The sequence below is a fragment of the Trachurus japonicus genome, chromosome 12 (genome assembly GCF_045865225.1).
Source record: "Trachurus japonicus isolate A0001 chromosome 12, Traja_1.0".
NCBI classification, from domain to species: Eukaryota; Metazoa; Chordata; class Actinopteri; order Carangiformes; family Carangidae; genus Trachurus; species Trachurus japonicus.
Genome location: NC_140918.1, coordinates 21,927,144 through 21,947,683, shown reverse-complemented (window position 1 = coordinate 21,947,683; position 20,540 = coordinate 21,927,144). Strand labels below are relative to the sequence as shown.

Sequence of the window (20,540 nt, the reverse complement as noted above, 5' to 3'; positions counted from 1 at the left end):
AGTTTCAGCACGATTTCAGCCCAGTTTCTCCAATGATAAAAACTAAAGCTGACAGAAGTTGATGAAGTGAACCTGCTGCTCACCAGCTCAAACCTCTGTTCTCCAAAGATAACACTGACAGACAGTATGGGTGGATTCTTATTTTACAAATTTCAATGCAACACAATCAGCAGCATGCCAATAAATGCATTTATTTTTTTGTTATTCAACTTCAAAGTTTTATTTCTGTGTTCATATTTGTGTGGGAGGACGGGGATTTGTTTGTCAAATCCTAACAAGCTTTGGTGAGTTTCCATGTTTCATTCTATCAGTACTTTATTAGCCATGAGACATGAGCTCCCAGGATGAGGTCAATACAGAGTGTGTGTGTGTGCATTTGTGTAAGTGTGTGTGGCCTGACATCTCTGAGAAGATAGGAGTGTGTGTGTTTGACAGGCCAAGGATTGACATGGTGATATAGAAATCAATAGAGGCAGAGGAGGAGGGCAGTGGCCCCATTCATCTTCATTCACCCTTACACAGTAAATTCTCCAAAGCACAGCAAGTAGAGAACGCAGAAATATCCCAACTGCACTCTGACAAACACACACACGCACACACATACACACTAGAAAAGAGAGTTCCCTCTCTAATGAGTGATCTACATGTATTTGTATAATAGTGTTTAACAGAGAAAAGCTGCCTCTCTGTAGGTGTTGCTTTCTGCCTCCGGACTTCCCTTTTATATTTAGGGACGCGGGCAATCGCACCGGGCACTGGTCCCAACAGCTATGAAATAGCTGCAGGGACCTGTTATTGTGTGGATTTTTTCTTCTTATTATTATTCTCCTTCATCTTCCGGACGATTTTCGATTCGCTATATATCAAAACGTGCGGTTAGATCGGGATCGGGGTGCTATTACTTTTCTCAACAGTTTACGAATTTTTCGCGACGTAGTCGCGAAAAACTGCGCAAAAATTTTGCATGTAAGTCAATGGGACGGGCGGAAAAAAAAGACCGAAAAAGACCAATCATTGGAGTTTAACAAATGTCTACTGCTCAGGCATACTTTCACCTAGAGACTCCATTTAAACTTTAAACAGTAGACACAAGTCTTGTGTATTGTCGTATTACTCCACGTTTTGATAGGTCATATAGTTTTTGATCAATCCCTGATCAATGACCATGATCATTTTTGGAGAAATTATGAGTTTATAATGGGTGTGTATTGGACAGAATGTTCGTGTCAGAGTGCGTGACATCATCGGTTAGAGTGGGAGAGAGTGAAGAAACATTCTGTATTTTTTCTGGATAAACTGTCAGCACGGCCACAATTTACACTCTACAGACATAATTTTTTCAGAATTTGTAAGACAAACTTGTTATCTCTCATGTCATGTGCTCAAAATATCAGAGAGACTTACAGAATTGACAGAATCAGCCTCTGAGTGCGGCCACGTCTGTCCCTGCTCCTCATTGAGTCCAATACAAATATTTTCTGAGAGAAGCAGAACGGCCTGATGTTTTAAAACTGCCAGCGTCGCCAAAATATTTACTGTAGAAACACCAAATCGTACCGAAATTTTCAGTAAGTCCTTAGAGCAACGTTGATCTGTGTTTTGTTCTGATAGGAGTTACCGTTTTGTCATGCTAAGCCTAAATGTGAGACCGGTTTAGAGGCAGAAAATGGCTCTTTTTCTCCACGTTTCTGTCTGTCTCAGCCTGCGGGGGCCCCTATCGCCGTGGTAACCTCTTTGATCCTCAGGCCAGAGCTCGTTAACTTCATAAACAATCCACCTGGCGCTCGTTTAAATGTTTATAAACACAGACACAGCTAAATCAGACTGACACAGGATGCAGCTACTAACTAACTATGTGTCAAGTCAGTCACACACACACACACAGACTCTAGAGCCAGCTTCATGTGATTACAGTCACACACACACACACACACACACACACACACACACACACACACACACACACACACACACACACACACACACACACACACACACACACACACACACACACACACACACACACACACACACACACAGACTCTAGAGCCAGCTTCATGTGATTACAGTCACACACACACACACACACAAACACACACACACCTTCATGTGATTAAAACACAGTTAACGTGCAACAGAATTTAAACTTAAACCATGATTTAATCTGGTTTTAAAGTTAAACCTTGTTGGTGTCACACACACACACACACACACACACACACACACACACACACACACACACACACACACACACACACATACAGTTAACCTAATGTGATTACAGCTCCTCCATATCAGTGCTTATAGAAAGATGATCATGTGTCTGTCTGATCAGCTCTGTCTTGCGCTTAAGATCGTGGGTTTGATTCCCATGTTGACAGAGATGGCAAAATCGGCAGTAGCCCCGCGGCCCATTCAAAATTTCCCGAGAGGAAATTTTCTAGTTCCCTTTACTGCCCCTTTCCCACATGCTCTCTAACTTCTGTCATGGTGACAAGAATGAGAGCAAAAGATTGTTTCATATTGATTTTTTCCTGTTTTTTTTAGATTCTGTCAAAAATATGTTAAAAAAACAACAAAAAAGCCAACACATGTGTAAAGTCTGTAAGCTCATAATGGGTCTGCTGTGTTTGTGTGGTTATGTAAAGGTAACGGACACAATTAGACTTTAATGTATTTTGACAGCTGAGCTAAATGATGATGACTTTCATATGTGACAGCAGGGAATCAGCTGTGTGTGTGAGTGCGCGCATGCCTGTGTTTGAGTGTGTGTGTTTGTGTGTTAGAAAGATGGGGTTTGATAAATGGTCTGTCTTTGGCAGTGTCCTTTAGATGGGATGTTTTCCCCCGAACAAGGTCTAAACATTTATCATGTGCACCCATAGATACAAATGGATGGCTTGAGGGATGGATGGGTAGATAGTTGGCTTAATGCATGGATGGAGGGATAGTTGGAGGGATGAGTGGGTGATGGTACACAACCCCGTGGATTGCTGAGAGAGGGGAAAAATGAGATTGGGAGGTGAAAATGCAACAAGGAGGGGGAGGATTGGTAGATGAGGTGAAGAGGGTGAGAAAAAGAGGAGAAGGGGGGGGGGGGATAAAAATGAGGGAGGAGCTGTTTGGATTTCTCAACATTCAGTGTCAGAATGAGTTAGTAAACTGCTCAACCAGTGTCAATCTCTGCTTTTTCCTTTGCCATGATAATAATAATGTCAATCCCCAAAACAGAGAGCACAGAAACAGGCAAAAAAAGAGCATGCACTGACATATCACACACATACTGTAGACTATATCTGTGTTAATCTACTTACCAACACACACACACACATACATACACACAGCTCTTGGCTCACTATTGATTCATCTAAGTGCTCGCAGGAGGAGAGTGACTTTTGGCAAACACACAAAGACCATTATTACACGGATGAGTTGATGTAGAGGGAGAGAGACGGTGTGTTGGTGGTAGAAGAGAACGATGGCGAAGTGGGAACAATGGTGGAGATGAACGGAGGAGGAGAGAGGAGGGCAGCGAAGGAGGGAAGCAAAAAAAAAAAATAGAGAGAAACCGATAGAGGGAGAGGAAGGCGACAAAGAGAGCGAGGTGAAAGGGAGGATAAGGGAGATGGATGGGAGAGGGAGGATGCGGTGTGTCAGGCCGAAGGACAAAGGAGGAAAAATGTGGGACAAATAAACGAATGAAAGGCTGTGTTGGTCAAGCGGACACAGATTAAAGGAAGAAGAATTTTAAGTCCACCTCTATTCTCTGCTCCGGCTGCTTCATTTATTGGCTCCGACTGTTTGTGTCCCTTACGTAACATTTCATTTTCATTTCTTTTCAAGAGAATATGGAGGTGTGATGGTGTGCTGTTATATGCAGATATACCCTGTCTTAGGAACACCTGTACGCCTGCTTATTTATGCAATTATCCAATCAGCCAATCACATGGCAGGAGCAGCTCCAGCTATTGTCTACATCAAACATCAAAGCAGGGGAGGGAAATGGGATTCAGTGACTTGTTGGTGCTAGACAGGCTGCTCTCCTGGGATTCTCACGCAACGGTCTCCAGAGTTTTTTTTTTACTCTGGATCGGTGAGAAAAGCAAAAAAAAAAAGATTCTGGTGAACAGAACGCCTTCGGATTTGAACACCTTGTTGATGTGACAGGCCAGAGGGGGAGTGGGCAAACCGGTTCTGGCTCAGGTTGGCTGCAAATGGTGCTCAGCAAAAGTAATTACTACTTCCATTATGATAATACACCCTGTCACAAAGCTGAAGTCGCTTCACACTGGGTTTCGTGAACGTGGAATGAGTTCAGCGGAGTTGAATGGCCTCCACAGTCACCACATGTGAATCCGGTAGAAAATCTTGCGTGACGGGATGTGCAGCTCCAGTGTTGTCCTTCGTTTATAAGTCCCTTTTTATGAGAAAAGTCAAATGTAGCAAATGTAATGCAGTAGAACAGGCTATTGGCAGCATGAATGTGCAGCTGACAAATCCGCAGAAATGATGTTATGCAATCATGTCAACATGGACCAGAATCCCAGAGGAAACAGAGGCCAGACCCAGGATTGGTTTGGTCTCTCTCTATAAAGTGTACAGTCTGCTTATGGGTGTACAATGTTCTCAAGTAATTTTTAGTCTGCAAAAATTTCTGTGTATTTCCAACACAAATCAAACTTGTTTCAATAACCATCCAGAGATTTGGGCTATTATCTTAAAAATAAGAAAGAACATGTTGATCACTATAAGCAGCAATTTAGCCCAATGACATCGAAAACAATCCATATGAACTCCCTGAACTCTCTCAGCAAGACTTGACGTGATGGAAGTTGTGTATACAGAAGTGTGCTGTTTGCCCATGTGTTGAATGTCTGTTAGTATAATTCTGATAATTGTGACTGCGTGTGTTCTTGCTTTCACATGTATGCTGATGCTCGGGAGTGCATGTGCATGGGCACCGGGGGAAAAGCATTTCCATGTATATTAATCTTTGTAATTAGAAAGAACAAGAGCGTGTATTTATTTATGTGCATACCAGCATTTAAGAGCGTATGCGCATCTGTTCATTTCCGTCTGCGTGTGTGTGTGTCTTTGTGCGTGAAAGTGTCTGCATGGAAATCTGCGTGTGTGTGTGTTTTCAGTCGACTGGAGTTCAGCATCATCCCCAAAGGGCAATTACAGCACAGCAGATGCAGTTTCATACCACAAAGAGAATATTGAGCAATCTGAAATTGTTCTTATCACAGTTACTGGACCATTGCTCTAATTGCTATGAGAGTTTGAGTTCATATCTCAGTGAAGGGAGAGCGAGGGCCGGCGATGGAAACAGTGCGACGCTATAGGCCATGGGAAACAGAACAATTCACCGAACGTCTGCACGCACAGAGGTGTGTCGCTTCTTCTTGTCTCTGTGATGATTACATCTCTATTAAAGATCAGATTACAGATATAATGTCAAATGGAAAGTGCCATCCAGGAATTTCTTGAGAGGAACAAAAACAACAACAATAAAAATCTGATTTGACAAGTTCTCCCTATTGAAATGAAAAAGATTTTGACTCACTATCTCACAATTTGGACTCTATACTATGAAGATGCATGATTTTCTTTAGAGCGAACAATGATGGATTCCATTCCATGGATCAAATGACCCTTTTTGATCGTTCGTGTCGGTGCAAAGCGCTGAACCCGAGGCACGTACTGTAGAGTTGCACCATTTGATCTGTGTCTTCTGATGCCTCTAGCAGCCAGGATGTGTCCATCTAGGGAGCGCGTGTGTGGAATTGCCACTTTTCCAGAGCGCCGATGCGCATAAGAAATAAGACTGACACACTGTATAAGTGTTGATGTACAGTGTGTCAACAAGCAATGATGCGAGCATCATACAAGCTGCCCGCGCGCGTTGCCCTTTGGAGGAAATGTCCTGTAACTGAGCTCATTGCAACTCAGCTGCTGTTTCTGTCTCCAGCCTCAGGACACCAGAGCACGCATCGCTACAAACAGAGCCAATTCAGTAATATTACATCACTGCACATCCTAAAGCAATATATCATTTTTAAAAGACCATATGCTACTGTATGTTCTTACAAATATAAAATGCTGTGTCTATTTTTAGATCGCTGCTTGTAATCCTACATCATAAAATCTTATTGTATGCTTTTATGGCCATGACAATGAAATATCTTTTTTTTTCTTCAATATTTCTTCTCCTGCAGCAAGACCAACACATGATAGAAACATCATATTGTTGGGTCTTGATATACAAGACAAAAAAATCTATTCATGGCGGACGTGATTTATTTGTGGCATTAGTGAACACCTCGTCGGGCTGTGACATACAGTTACAGGGCTGGCGTCGGCAGCCTAGTCACAGCCACAACACCAGCTAAACGTGTTTCTTCAAATTTGAGGCGGAGTGGCCACCCTGTTTACCACAGAGATTTTGTGTGCGGTCATATGACTACCTGGCTCCGTCGGATTGGACGTCGCCAGTGGCTGCATTTGATTGGTGAAACATTGTCATTTGACAGAGTATCTGTTGGAAGCAGCAAGCCAAGCGGCTTCATTAAAACAAAACAAAAAGATTGCGCATTAGATCAATAAAAAAGTAGCAAGTATGTGTGTGTGTAAAATCGGCAAGAAAACAAAACATCGCCGATCGTCCTTCCAATCGCCGATAGACGATTGGATCGCCAATCGGCACAACCTTAGTGTATAGTGTATAGTGAGACTATAAAAGTCATTTAGATAGAGTGTTGTACTGCACAGATTTCCATTGTAATAATCAGTCTGAGCAGAAACATGACTGACATCAATCCACCTCCTGTTGCTGTTTGTGTACCTTAAGCCTGATCAGCCTGATGACTGCAGACGGCTAGTGAGCTAGCGCTTCAGCGACCAGACTGCACGTTGGGGACAGGCTGAACAAAGCCCAATCAGCAGCGCGCTGACTCTCTCATGGCTTCACCTCTCATAAGCAGAGATGATAAACACAAACACAGAGCTCAGATGAGTGTACAGAGTCTTCTCACAGTCTATCCCTATACTACTGATAGGAAGTCAGCTATAGTCTCCCTGAGTCAGACAGCCGCGGTGACTTGAAGTAAACTTTATGCTATATGAGTTTTTTGGAGGAGTTCCGGTGCCAACAAGCTAAATTCACTCGCCTATCATCTTTTACTGGAAATGTCATTGTTCATTGTCGACAATTTGCACAAAATTCAAATTAAGCAGATCGATTCCAGTCCACATTACATCTGCATTCCCTGCTTCCTGCCATCTCTCCTCTCTATCATGACTCCTTCTGTTGCCAGTTTGCAAATCAGTTACCTATGTTGAGGATCTTTCTGTCTGTTCTGTCTCCCTATCGAAGTTACTCATGTGTAAAACCATCCAGAATTTACACTGTGCTCCTCTGTTGGTCTCAAATCCAAAGCCTCCCCCTATTTCTCTACTTTATCCACTATTTTATGGCTTTAACATATTCCAGAAGTTGTTTTTTGTCTCTCCTCTTCGTTCCTTTCTTCCCATGAACCATTCATCTATCTCCCTTTAACTTGAAACACCTTGTAACTGATAGCTTATAAAACTTTGCTTTCAAAGTAGCCTCTAGCGCTCCCTGTTTCTTCTTGTCTCTCACGCTCTCATCCATTTATCTATTTGAGGCTGACGTTTCTTCATACCTTTAATCACGCTCCCCTCCACATGCCAATTTCTCTCTTTTCCACTCTCTCTCCATAACTCTCACACATCATTCTTCTTTCATTTTTCTGTGGCCTCACTCTGTAGCCTTCATGCCATTGAATATTTTTCTATTGCAATAAGCTCTTAGTTTCCTTTCTTCACCCGCATTCTTTGTCACTCATCCGAATGAGTCTACATTTCAATCACCTTTGTCAGTCTCTGACTTTAATCAAAATGTATCGAGGAATGCCTACCTCGCACTCTGTGCCCGTCTCTTTACTGTATCCACCAGAGCCTGTTAGTCATTAATGCTTTTCTTCTTCTCTGGTGCGCTCCATTCATCTCAACTTCAAAACTCTCCCTCATTTTCCTCTTTTCCGTATGAATCTCCATCACTGCAAGTATCTGAACCAGTCATCCCTTCATTCCTCCGGAGGATGGATGGTTTCCTCTAAAGATCAGTCTGATCACACCAGCACTTTCATTCCTGACTCAAAACACATTTCAAAATGTTACATGTGAAAGCCATTCTCACCCAGCTCTGCTATTTCACCACATTAAAGCAGAGTTCCTCAGCAACGCCGAGCCCTTCAATTAGTATTCAACCTCTGAGGCTATAATTAATGAAGTATATATGGGGCCAGTAAACAGTTTATCTTATTTTGGCAACCTCATTAACTCCACTGCATGATTTATGTCAACACTTGATAGTTTTAAATCCAAACTTATTCTACAACTTTTTGCCTATAGTCCAATCTCAGCAAACCATTACAAACTACTAGAAGGAAAAAAGAAAACTCTCCTAGGACTGATAGGAGTGTCTGAAACAGCACCCCTATGGTGGCAGGCATACCGGATCCCTGTTGACATGGAAACAATAATAAACATGGCAACTGTATCAAGAGCAGCCTACTTAACTTCATTGCTATGGCTACTATAATAACGGTCTAGGCTTGGTTAGTTTTTTGTTGTCATGGTTACAATGATAACAACTGGGATAACTTTGTCACGGACAATAGAAACAACAACAAACTGCCACTTCCACATGGGAATCAATCACCCCTGTCCTGTGCTATAATAGCCTACTGTATTTTGTTCACCCCCCATCCACCACAACTTAACATAATGAGTAGCTGTACTCTAAAAGCTGCACTTTTCCTTTTGCTCCTGCCCTAATTGCTAGTGCTGCTAGATGTCATCAACCAACAAAACTGCGGGCCATAATATCATAACCAAGCAGAAACCTCAGAGGCTCAGAAATATCAAACCAGCCGTCCCTCTCATGACCACTGGAAGCTAAGCCCGAAATGTGACCTTGTAGACTCCCATACATTTTACTAAGGGTTGTGGCAAGCATCTTCACCCATCTAATTCTCAGCACCACACATGTTGTAGTGCATTTTGCCTATTTTTGGGTCAGCCTGAGTCGGGCAAATGCCAAGATAACGGCGGCAAAGCAGCCCACTGAGCTTCAAAAGCACTCTGATAGGAAATAGGCTGTCAAATTAAAGGGATAGTTCACCCAGAAATTTAAATTTCACTCATTATTTACTCACCCTCATGTCGACTAATAGCTGGGAGAAGTTTCAGAGTCCTCCGTGGCTTCTCTGAGTTACAGGGGGTCTCGGCGTAGCAGTGCATGTCAATATAACGGTTGCAAATGGATACCAACTGTCTTTGTAACAAAAAGACACACCAAAAAACATCCAAATACCTCCATGCTGCTCGTATGTAATGTCCCTCTTGTATTGAAGCCCCGAAATGCGAAATTGTCCCGAAAAAATTAAATAGGTCTATATTTCAAGCTCGTTTTGTAGCGGAAGCTTCTCAAAGCTCCTCTTCCCGGTTCGTCAAATTTGGACGAACTGGGAAGAGGACAGACCCTGGTTCGTCCAAATTTGACGCTACAAACAAGCTTAAAAAATAGACTTTTCTTTTTTTCGGGACAATTTTGCATTTCTGGGCTTCAATACAAGACGGACATTACATACGAGCAGCATGGAGGTATTTGGATGTTTTTTGGTGTGTCTTTTTGTTACGAAGACAGTTGGTATCCATTTGCAACCGTTATATTGACATGCACTGCTATGCCGAGACCCCCTGTAACTCAGAGAAGCCACGGAGGACTCTGAAACTTCTCCCAACCCTTAGTCCACATGAGGGGGAGTAGATAATGAGTGCAATTTCAATTTTGGGACTGAACTATCCCTTTAAGATGCCCAATACATACACAGTGATATATCAATACCTGTTTTTGCGCTGGTTATTGTCACTTAGCTCTATTTCAGACTGACTGTTACAAGAACTTGTGGCATGACTAATTGAGCCAATTAAGCATCAACTATTTCTATATACAAAGATCAGTAATGTATTTGTTGACCAGACTGCACACCAGCGCTGCCTCCCAACATCTAATAAAAAGGGCAGAAATGCAACCATAAAGGTTCACAGGTGACGAGTGCAGAATTCCCCCGTCTGAAAGTCACACTTAGTGCTGCAAAAGTTAAAACCACAATCATGACATTCATCAAAGGCAACTACAAAAACGGAAAACCCTGCAGTTTTCAGCTGTCATCGTCCGTATTTATGTAATTTCCAAATTATGTGTTCTTACCCAATCCAAATATTGACTTAAGGTTTCCCGCCCTTCACGTTATGCTTTAGCTCACATATTGATTGATTAGTGGTGAGTGGGAGACGGAAAACCAAGAGTGTGTGTCGGGTTTAATCAGCAGTTCAAACCACAGAGATCTGAAGCAGTGTCAGAACTTTCTTCAGTCTAACTTCTGTGAGCGTATCTCTGTGCATGTGTGTGTGTGTGTGTGTGTGTTTGTGTGCGTGTCAGAGAAACATGGGTAGAGATGAGCATAGAGATAGAGAGCAGCGGTGTCTTCACATGCGTTACTTGTGAAGTTTGGTGTAGAGATGTATCTCGTAGCTAGGTAACGGGACAATGCTTATTCATTTCTTTTAAAAAAAACAATTCAATCTTTAAAGATATAAAAATAAAATTCTAAATCAAAACACCCATTATAAAATAAGGTTGCCTCATTTCCTAATTTTGTTTGGTAGTCAGCAATATAATACTGAGCAAATCTTCATATTTCAGAAGCAGGATCCAGCTAATCCTCAAACCTCATAAATCACTTGATACTGTACATTGGATCAGTGATTTTAATAGCTGTAATTCATTTCCTGTTGATCAATCACCAACAGTAAGCCCTTGGTTCATTCGTGAAGGCCCTGAAAGCAGCATAATGAAGGGGGAGGACTAAAATCAAGGATGTCTTGGACATTGCTTCTCTCATGTGCGTTTATATCCTTAGTTCAACTTGTACGAACCACATGAACAAAGCCAAGTGGGGACAAATAACCACACTGAGGTGCCTGGAAACTGATAATTTACAGTACAAATAATTCACATATATCCTACTAAATAAATGACACCAAACTAGCAAGCAAGTAAACTTCACAAACTTTTAAACTAAAGGAAGTGAACTGCTGTGGTAGTTACAGGAAAAGACAAAGAGACAGAACAGAAGGAAAAGACTAAAATATTGATGAAGCTCAGTAGTAGCAGAGGAAGAAGGGCTCATTGAAGGATACACACAGGGATGGTGAGACAGAAAAAAAAAAAAAAGATTGTTCATAATTCATATACGTGTCCATGTATGTCTCCATATGAAGGTCCGTAACCCAAGTCCTTGGAACAACACCTTTTGAGAACCAATGACGTGCATTATAATAGCGCTGCAACGTTAGACCTGAGCAGACACGGCTTTCATCCCAGGAATTCCATAGTGGACACATGTGCTTTTACTATATGACGCCCTCAGGGAGCTGAACCCAGAAGAAACAGTCAGATACAGAAACATAAGCAGCTGTGTGATTATGTCTGTCTGACCACGGATCAAACTCTGAAGGCTACAGGCTGGACCAAAGGCATCTCTCTCTGAGTGATGACTTTGTCTTACATACCCCTGTTTAATTTACTTACTACTGACCCGATACTGTAGGAAAACATGAGTGGGACTTATTTCTGTAGTTGGCTACAAAAATATACGATAACCTAACAGTGCATTTCCTTGAGAGAAATATTTCTGCAATGAGGTGAGCTTCAGTCGGAAGGTCATTCTTTTTCTTTGGAACAGCAATAGTAACAACCACAGACTCAAATGCCAAATACAGATTCATAACCTCACAAGTGTTTTCCAGTGTTGACTCACTGCTTTTGGTAATGGAGATATATGTGAACAAACACTCTCAACCATTTATAATCTCCTTTACTTCTGGCTCATGGCAGAGTCATTACATTACTCAAGATTCTCTCTGGACCAGCTTGTGAAACTTGACATACGGTTTTTATCCAATGGATTAAACCTTTTTTTCCAAACTGGATTCTTGCGGTATCCTGACTGCTTCTCAATGACATAATGATGTGAATATCACACACACACGCACACAGACACACACACACACACACACACACACACACACACACACACACACACACACACACATGAACACGCACTGCACTACTCACATGCTGCCACTGTTCTCGGATGAGTGGCCGGTACCGGAGGAAGTACTTCAAGGGGAAGTTGTCGATGTCGGGCCAGGTGGCGGGGCTCTGCCAGGACACCTCCAACCTCCGAGGGTTGAGATGGACCGGGGTCGCCGTCACGCGCTCCGGGGGGTCTGGTTTGACTGTGGGGTGGACAAAAACATCATATCAGAAAGGTCAGCTTTGTTTGTCATGGGCGAGAAAAACAACTTTAACTTCCGTGGCTCTGGTTGGAGATTTCCAGAATCTAGAAAATATCTATGTCATAAATGTCACCTTGAGTTATGGCACAAATTACAGTGGGAGAAAAAAGGTCTTGAGCTGTACCTTTCCTAGCAACTTACTGCTGGCAATGTTTGGATTTTTGTAACAAACCTGGGGGCTGCATCTGCAGACGGATAGTTCACTTGTCTGGTCTCAGCAATTGAACAATTGGATGCACCCGCAAAGGTCAGCACAGTCTGGCTCAACAGAGTTCAGCTAATTTAAACCTTTGCCTCACCCCATCACAACACACCACCTACACAATAACAGACTGGGATCATTTTTCCACAGTAATTGAAAGGCATCTTTGGGCTCGGGGCTTCAGATATTTGACACATAACCTGCGTCGTAAAAAGGAGGCAAAGATTTAGAAACGCGGGGTAAGATCCAGACGAATGAAACGACAGGAAGCGAAGGTCCAGGGAAAGAGAGGAGATGGAGAGAAGTCATCAGTCCTTGATGAAAAGAAAGTAGAAATGTGAATTCTGAATAGATGTCCACTGAGAAAGAGACAGACAGAGAAATGGAGAGAATTCAATTGAGCGCTTCTCAGGTGTTATTGAGCGGCCGAGTCTTTGTTAGATCACTCCCACTGCTGCTTTAGCTACATGACACCCTTTCTCAACCACACACGCAGACACACACACACAAAGTCACAATACAAAGTGGGTAGCAGCAGATATACAGTCTGAATGTCTGATCACAGACAGCGGCAAAGAATGAGGGTAATTCAGGTGAAGAGCATATAGCATCACACATGTGGAAAAGCATGTAAACAGAGGGGACAGAGACGGATGCAGACAGAAGAGACAGACAGACATCTCTCATGCTGATACGACCTTCACAGAATGAATGATTAAAAATATGAACGATGGCTGGAGACGATAAGAGACAGATAAAAGCAGTGAGGCAGCTTTCTCCCTTGAGAAAGGGATGAGAATCTCTTTGTGACCTTCTTCAAGTAAACGTGTGAAGAAAAGATGGAATGGGGGGGGGGGGGGCGAGGCGAGACAGAGAGGGAGGACGAGAAAGACAAGTGCATACAGGCAGAGTGAAACCAAAGTGAAGTCATTAGAGACCAGAGAGCAGGAATTCTTTGTCCACGGCAGCTTTGTCCAACCAGCACGGAACAAAACGGACAGAAATCTGTATGGGTGCGTCGTCCCGAAGGCTTTTAAAGTATTCATCTGACTCGAAACATGGAGCATTAGCTTTGTGTGTTAAATGAGTAATGAACACATCCTTCCTTTCGACGACCTCAGGGACGGCACCTGGAATATGACCAGACACTGCTAATAGAACTAGTCTATGAAAAAAAACGACTTCCTCGGCTCTTACACATGGAGAGTTTGAATTCCTCTGAGACAATAGGAGTCTGTGTGATGTGAAGTTGTGAGCAACAGATTCAGAGTTGAAAGACTCTCAAAGTGTCTATGAAATGGGAAGCAATGTTGCAGGTAGGTAGACATTAGCTGTTGTACTCCACTACTGATAAATTAGCAGACAAACGTGGGGTTAAAGGATGTCGAAACACACGATGGGTAAAAATAGACAAAAGAAATAAATAAAAAATGAAATGTGATCATCAGGGTCTCATTTTAGAAGATCCCTTGTTGTGCCTGTCCGTGTTTGGCCTGGAAATGTCTGTCACACCTCCCCCGGCTCTGTTCATTCAAATTTGTGTCCACATCACTGCTGCTCTTTCTTTGTCTTAGTGTCACATTGCAATAGTCGCCGCCACCGCCCATTCTTTCTCTCCGTTGCTTAAACAGGTAGAAGAAGTCTAATCTTTCAAACGGCGACTGGCAATGCCATTTTGTGCACCGTCTGCTGGGAGCGGAACGACAGAATGCGCGGCTAATCTTCCTTACTAAAAAGATAAAAATGTAAAGTTGTTTAACGGCTGTCCTGCTGGCTGTGATTATGCAGCAAATAAGGTGTGAGAGATCTCCCAAATGCTAAATCTGCATCTAGAACCCATTGTACCAGCGTGTCTGAGCTCGCACAGGTTTTTTTCTCGGAACATCTGATTGTACTGTTTCGAAACCATTAATATTTCTTTTTTACGTAATGCTTCCAGGTGTGACGGCATGATAAAGAAATGAAGGATATGGAAACCTCTTTTTACGGTACACCATCTCCCTTTTTAAAAATAAATGTCCTTTTCAAATAGATCAAAAAATGTGGAATATACACAGGTGCTGGATGACAGCGTCTATCGGCGCCCTTGAACAAATGAACAAAAAAAAAAAAAAAAAGGGGGAGAAACAGAAATGGAGTGCTTCAATCTGCAGTGATACCTTACAAAAAATATCTTTTAAAGGAAAATGGGATGAAATGGGTGAGAACAATTGTCTGCTCTTACAGAAATATTTGTTGTGGTAACCAAAAACCACTACATGTGTAATGCCTGTTGGGCTATACTACTGTAGTGTCTCACCTGGAGGTAATTTTGGAGGCGTACCCAGTCTCACCCAGTTACCCGAAAAGCCAATGGGACTTTTCCATTGGCTTTAAGATTACTGAATAAAATGGGGCCTGAGACAAACAACATTGTATAATACAGGTTTTATTCAGCAAAACAATCACAAATGTACATGACTGTTTTGATTTGTTAATGTTAAAATACAGTCGCTGGACGTAAAAAGCTAATCTTACGCTATAAAGAAACAAACTACACCAGGATCACATGACTTCAGGACCACTACTTTGTGCATCTAATCAAAAGCCAGTTTAAAAAAACCACTGACTAACAGTCAAGGGAACTTGAAAATGCAAATTTTCAGGTGTTAGTATTCAGATAGGACTTTGTTTCCCAAATTGTTGGTAAATACCAGTTTCAGTATCAAAGTACTGTGTATGTGTGCAACACTAGACAGGTTTCCATCCAAATTTAGGGCAAATTCTCATTTTATTGACACAAATTTCAAGCTCAGCTAAGCATCATAATGTTTTTCCTTTTGTTTTCGAGGTCTTTTTTTGAAATTTTCAACATTTATCCCCAGGGTTTCTTGAGTTGAAATTTGAAAAACACATTAAAACAAGCTAGTGGCATAAAACAACTGAAAAAAACAAAAAAGCAGCAACAACCTCATGCAGTTCGAGGGAGTTTGTGAAGATTTGCTTTTGGTGGATGGCCAACATTAGCATTAACAGCTGGGTGCTTGCCAGTGTTGCCAGGAGCCTTAGCCTTTGCTGCGTTAACAATACCAGAGGTTTTGATAAAACTCTTTCAGGTGTGCTACTTCTAAAAAGTGGCGAGGCCAATGGGTGGGAGCTAGCTAGTTAGCATGCAAACTTCAGTTTGAAAAGAAGTGATTGAAATAAAAACAAACCAAGTGGGTTTGCATGGAATGAAGATAGATGGAGAACAGACGTTCTCTTACTGTACAACTGCTAAAAATAATATTAGCTTTGAAACAATGGCAAACTGACAACTACCTCTTTTAACTACAATCATCACACTCTTAGAGCAGTGTGTAAAAAGTTTTCTATAAACTTCAGTCCTCGCCGCTCACAGTACACGCACAGTATGCCCGACTGTGCGGGAACCTTAACTGTGTACACATGCTTTTTGTAATTTGTGTGCATACAATAATGTTTAGTGCACTTTAATTGGTCCATATAAGGCTACAGCATGCATTGGTAGAGCATACAATAAGATTACTGAATCTAATTCCACATTGTCTCACTAAACCAAATTTACATAGCGTACAGTTTCCTGTAAAAGCATTCAATTTAATAAAGAAGTAAAATGTCCGGCATTGCTGCTGTCTTTGTCTAATACAGACTAAATTCTAAAAAAAGCACATTTAAAAAAATCTCTCCTGCTATGGTTTTTCAAAAGAAATGATACATTACAAAGTCATATTACTTGGTGTTGTATCATATAAAATCTTGATTGTGTTTCATGAAGGACTCATCATACTTGTTGTGTATACCAATGGCAACATTTGTCAACCTTCATGTGCTGCGAAAAGGGACAACGAAGAGTTATTATTATTATTGTAAAAAAAAATCTCACGTTAATGTGATGAATATACGTTACCATACTGTATACCAATGGCAACATTTTTGATATCGTTCATGTCCCCCGCTTATTTTGTTATTAGGAGTTTCTATTTGGAAATGCTGGTCGAGCTGACCAGCGTTTCTTTACTTTCAGTTTCGCGGCGAGTCATGAGAATAACGCAGCAGAATCGCTGTTTATGGTCGGAACTATGACGGTATCTGATCGTCTTTCAACCTCTGACTTTAATTCTTGATGAATGAAAACATGAGTCTGTCTTGCGCCGGTCAAAGAATTTCACGGTGCGCACGGAGGCTCATAAATGTAGTGTGAAAACACTTCGCTTTTCCAAAACTCCTCGTTGTCCCTTTAACAATGGTGAGAATACAACAGTCTGATCTCCAGGTTGAAAGCAGCAGGATTTGTGGCGACATGCTTCAGGGACCTAAAGCTGAAAATTGCAATCGTACGACTTTTAAAAAATCTGTCCTGGAGATATTTGCACTGGTTGGGTTTGGTGAAAGGCACCAATTAGTGCTTCTCTCTATTAATATGACTAAGCCTCTGCCAGCTCTCAGGGGTTCTTTTCTTTCAGTGGTCGATGCCAATCGCTGACCTCCCCTGCGGAGGGAGCTGAGTCTGCTGGAATCAACAAAATATCACAACAAGCAGATTTTCTTTCTGCTGAATAAATATAGTCTTGAGTAACAAATCAGCCTGTCAGTGCAGCCTGGGCTACGAGTTTGGTAATATGGAGCAAACAGAAATGAGTCAGCTGCTGTAAACAGCACTGGGATGTGATTATTTTATTTAAGTATTTTCAACAGCCTGTTATTAACCTCTTCACTTTTAATGAGTGTGATCTACTTTTACTGGGTACTGCTGAGAATGTCACTTTTATTTTTACCCCCTCCCTCCCAAACAGCCACAGAAGCTACAGCAAATTAAACCTGAGCATGAGCCGCTCGCCGATGAACTGATCACTCCACATTATAAGTCTCAACTAAAATGATGACATAGGTGAGAGGTGATTCATTTTGTGGTGCTGCTGAAAAGCTACAGTTGCTTTATTCACCCTCTGAAATTAGGTTACATTGTATTCATTGTAATGGCAGTGAATGAGTAACATAGCACTGAATAACAGCAGGTGCCCAGGTGGGCTCATGTTGGAGCTGGGGGGGGGGGGAAAGAAAAAAAAAGTTCATTGTTGTAAGTAAAAATGCTTTAACTGTAGAAGCCTTTACACTCCAGCTATCGTTTGATCAGTCTGACACTAGAAAGTTTTTAAGCTATCGTTTGATGAGTCTGGAGCTTCCTTCAGGGATCTCTTTGTAACTGTACCCACAGCATGTGCACACGCACGCACACACGCACACACACACACACACACACACACACACACACACACACACAATCTCATCTCATCTAATTTTATCCCAGCTTTGGTCGGATGAGCAAGGACAGTTGAGAATTGTCTTACTCCCACTCAGAATTCAGAAGTGCACCAGGAAGCATGAAATTGTTTTATTTATTTACGATCTGCCTCGTTGTCCCTGGAAATGAATGTGACTTACAACTTCGAATGGCATGAGAGTGACTTTTAACAATGCAGAAATGAAGAGGAGACGAAGGAGGAGAGAGACAGAGCAAACACCATGAAACAGTCAGAAAAGTCAATAAAAAAAACAAAAAGAGGAACATGGAAAAGAGTTGGGCAAGACACGTCCACACTGATTATGATAAATCTGAGAACATATTTTTAAGATTTGGCCTTTCAACTCACATTTTCTAGGATAAAAAGAAACAGATCTTTTCTCTCTCTGTGATCGGTGACAACAGCTGTGTTACATTATAAATGATACTAAAACAAAAAGCAAGTCATCAGAGAGGAAGAACAGGCAGAAGTCCACTCAGAAAGTAGTAATACAGCATTTTGATGTTTGCTAGCTGCAATTTAACTAAATGGTTAAGACAGAAGAGAAGAAATGTTTTATTTTTTTTGTTTTTTTTTTAAATATGCCAATCAATGTGAAAAAAATACAATGTGGATGGAAGATCTTTGTGGCATGTATAACATAAACTTAAAAGATTTATTTGATGATGGCAAAGGAATCAAAGGAAGGGAGGGAGGGGAGGAGAAAAACAGGAGGGTAGAGAGGGGGGGGAGAAGTACAAAGTCACAAGAAGGGCATGCAGGAATGAAAGAAAAAGCAGAGGGAAAGAAAAGAGCAGTGGGGTATTTTGCTATCACCAATAGTTGAGGGATATTTCCTCGGCCAAGGCGCTAATCCGGCTAGCATTAGCATTTTCATGAGTCCTGTGTCCGGGGCTTGGCAGAGCATGTCACTGCCTCATTTGGTTACTTATGTACACACACACACACACACACATGCACGCACACACACACTCTCTTTTTCAATACAGCCTCTCAACCGACTCACTCCGCACAATCGCTCGCAGCCCCATTGGTGTCTGTGTGTGTTTATGCGTCATGCACACCCATATCGCGCTCGAAGCAATACAACAGAGCAGAGGACTGCTGGCAGCACTTCCCTTATCTATCAAAGTACCCCTCATTCCTTCTTTAAAATGAATTTCTCCCCTCCACTGCTTTCCAGTCTGAGCCGCTTATGAATTCTAAGAGTCTTGCTGCTATTATGTCGCCTTCTGCAACCTAAGTGAACAAAAACTTTGCCATCCAAACTGCATTTCTTTTTTTTTTAAGTAGTCACCATGAAGGTTGGAAGTTAAAAAATGGCCAGTGAACGCACTCACTTTTTAAGTTCCACTTTTATTTTTCAATAAAGAGCAAAATGGCAGCTGGTGTTTGGCACGTTTCAGCGTGAAACCAGACCATTGATTTATGTCACATCCAGTCCAAGCCTCAATTAAATACTGTCTACTGCAGAAAAGGTTCAGAGGTAGCCTGTTTATTATCTCGTGCCTTTGGTAATGACATTGGTGCACAGTCAGTGGGTTTCTCACTAATGGACTGTGCTGTTGGTTAAAGAGGGGGAAAAAAATGCTGTGCACTCTCCTTTCAGCTGGGTGACATTTATTTGGCCACTGAAATTTCAACTTTCTTTGTCTCTCTGGCAGCGAGCGTCGCTGTGCGTGCACCAAATCTCTGAAGGGAACCAGGAGTGAATGAAATCAGTCATCTGTGGTCAAACAAATTTTGAAAAATCGCTCGAGGGTTGGCATCCTTAAAGAGATGACGTCACGTGACACTCTTCATTTTAGTCCTTTTTTTTTTCCCTTGCCAAATATTTGCCAATCTGTGCAGGGGAGTAGAAAAACAAATCTCACATTTGTCCCTGAACTTTTAGAGAACTTAATAGAAGAAGTGTTAATATTGGAATTTCTAAAATTTTCAAAATGTCAGCGTGCTCCCTTTGAAGCCACTGAATTTAGAACATTAATTACAACATTTCTATTTGAGTAAAAATGGTAATTTTTACAATGCAGCTTCAACAGTGATGGGCCTACAGTTCATTTTGAAGATGGGAAATGAAGTCTTCAAAAAGACGTTGATGTCTGCTTCTTTTTGGTACCGTGAGTTCAGGATATACAGTTTGACTTGGTCCGTTTGTTATGTGAATGTGGCCAGACCTCGATCCACTCTGACCTGCCAGGTCTACGCCACAAGTTGAGTCATGTAAACCTGACGTACCATGCATCTTTTTCTGGTCAGTCGTCATGGAAACCTGACACCCTGCCAGTGGTGTGGCGTTTGGACCGAGTGAAAACAAATGTGTGTGAACGCAAACCGTACGAGCTGACAAATGTATCATTTTCACCTCTGTATGTGTGAACACAGCCTTAGAGCTAATCAATGAGAACAACAGGTCTCTTGTTTAACTACTTGAAGGACACAAGTAACATGACCTTCCGTTTGTGTTGAACCAAATTTAACATTTTAACACTGTTCTTAACTAATGTTGCTGTCTGCTCTTTAAACTCACTTTAAATTGTACAGTTTGAGAAGTTGTTGGGTTCTGTTTTTTTAATTTTTTA

General features: G+C 41.7%; 1 protein-coding gene across 2 annotated transcripts in view; it reads right to left on the bottom strand.

The window, feature by feature from the left end:
• Positions 1-20,540, bottom strand: part of cntfr (ciliary neurotrophic factor receptor) — a 256,798-nt gene that overhangs the window by 20,577 nt on the left and 215,681 nt on the right. For both annotated transcript variants that reach the window (XM_085793841.1, XM_085793840.1), the window contains exon 7: positions 12,230-12,393. In XM_085793841.1, the coding sequence (XP_085649967.1) occupies positions 12,230-12,393 (164 nt within the window). The remainder of the gene's footprint in view (positions 1-12,229; positions 12,394-20,540) is intronic.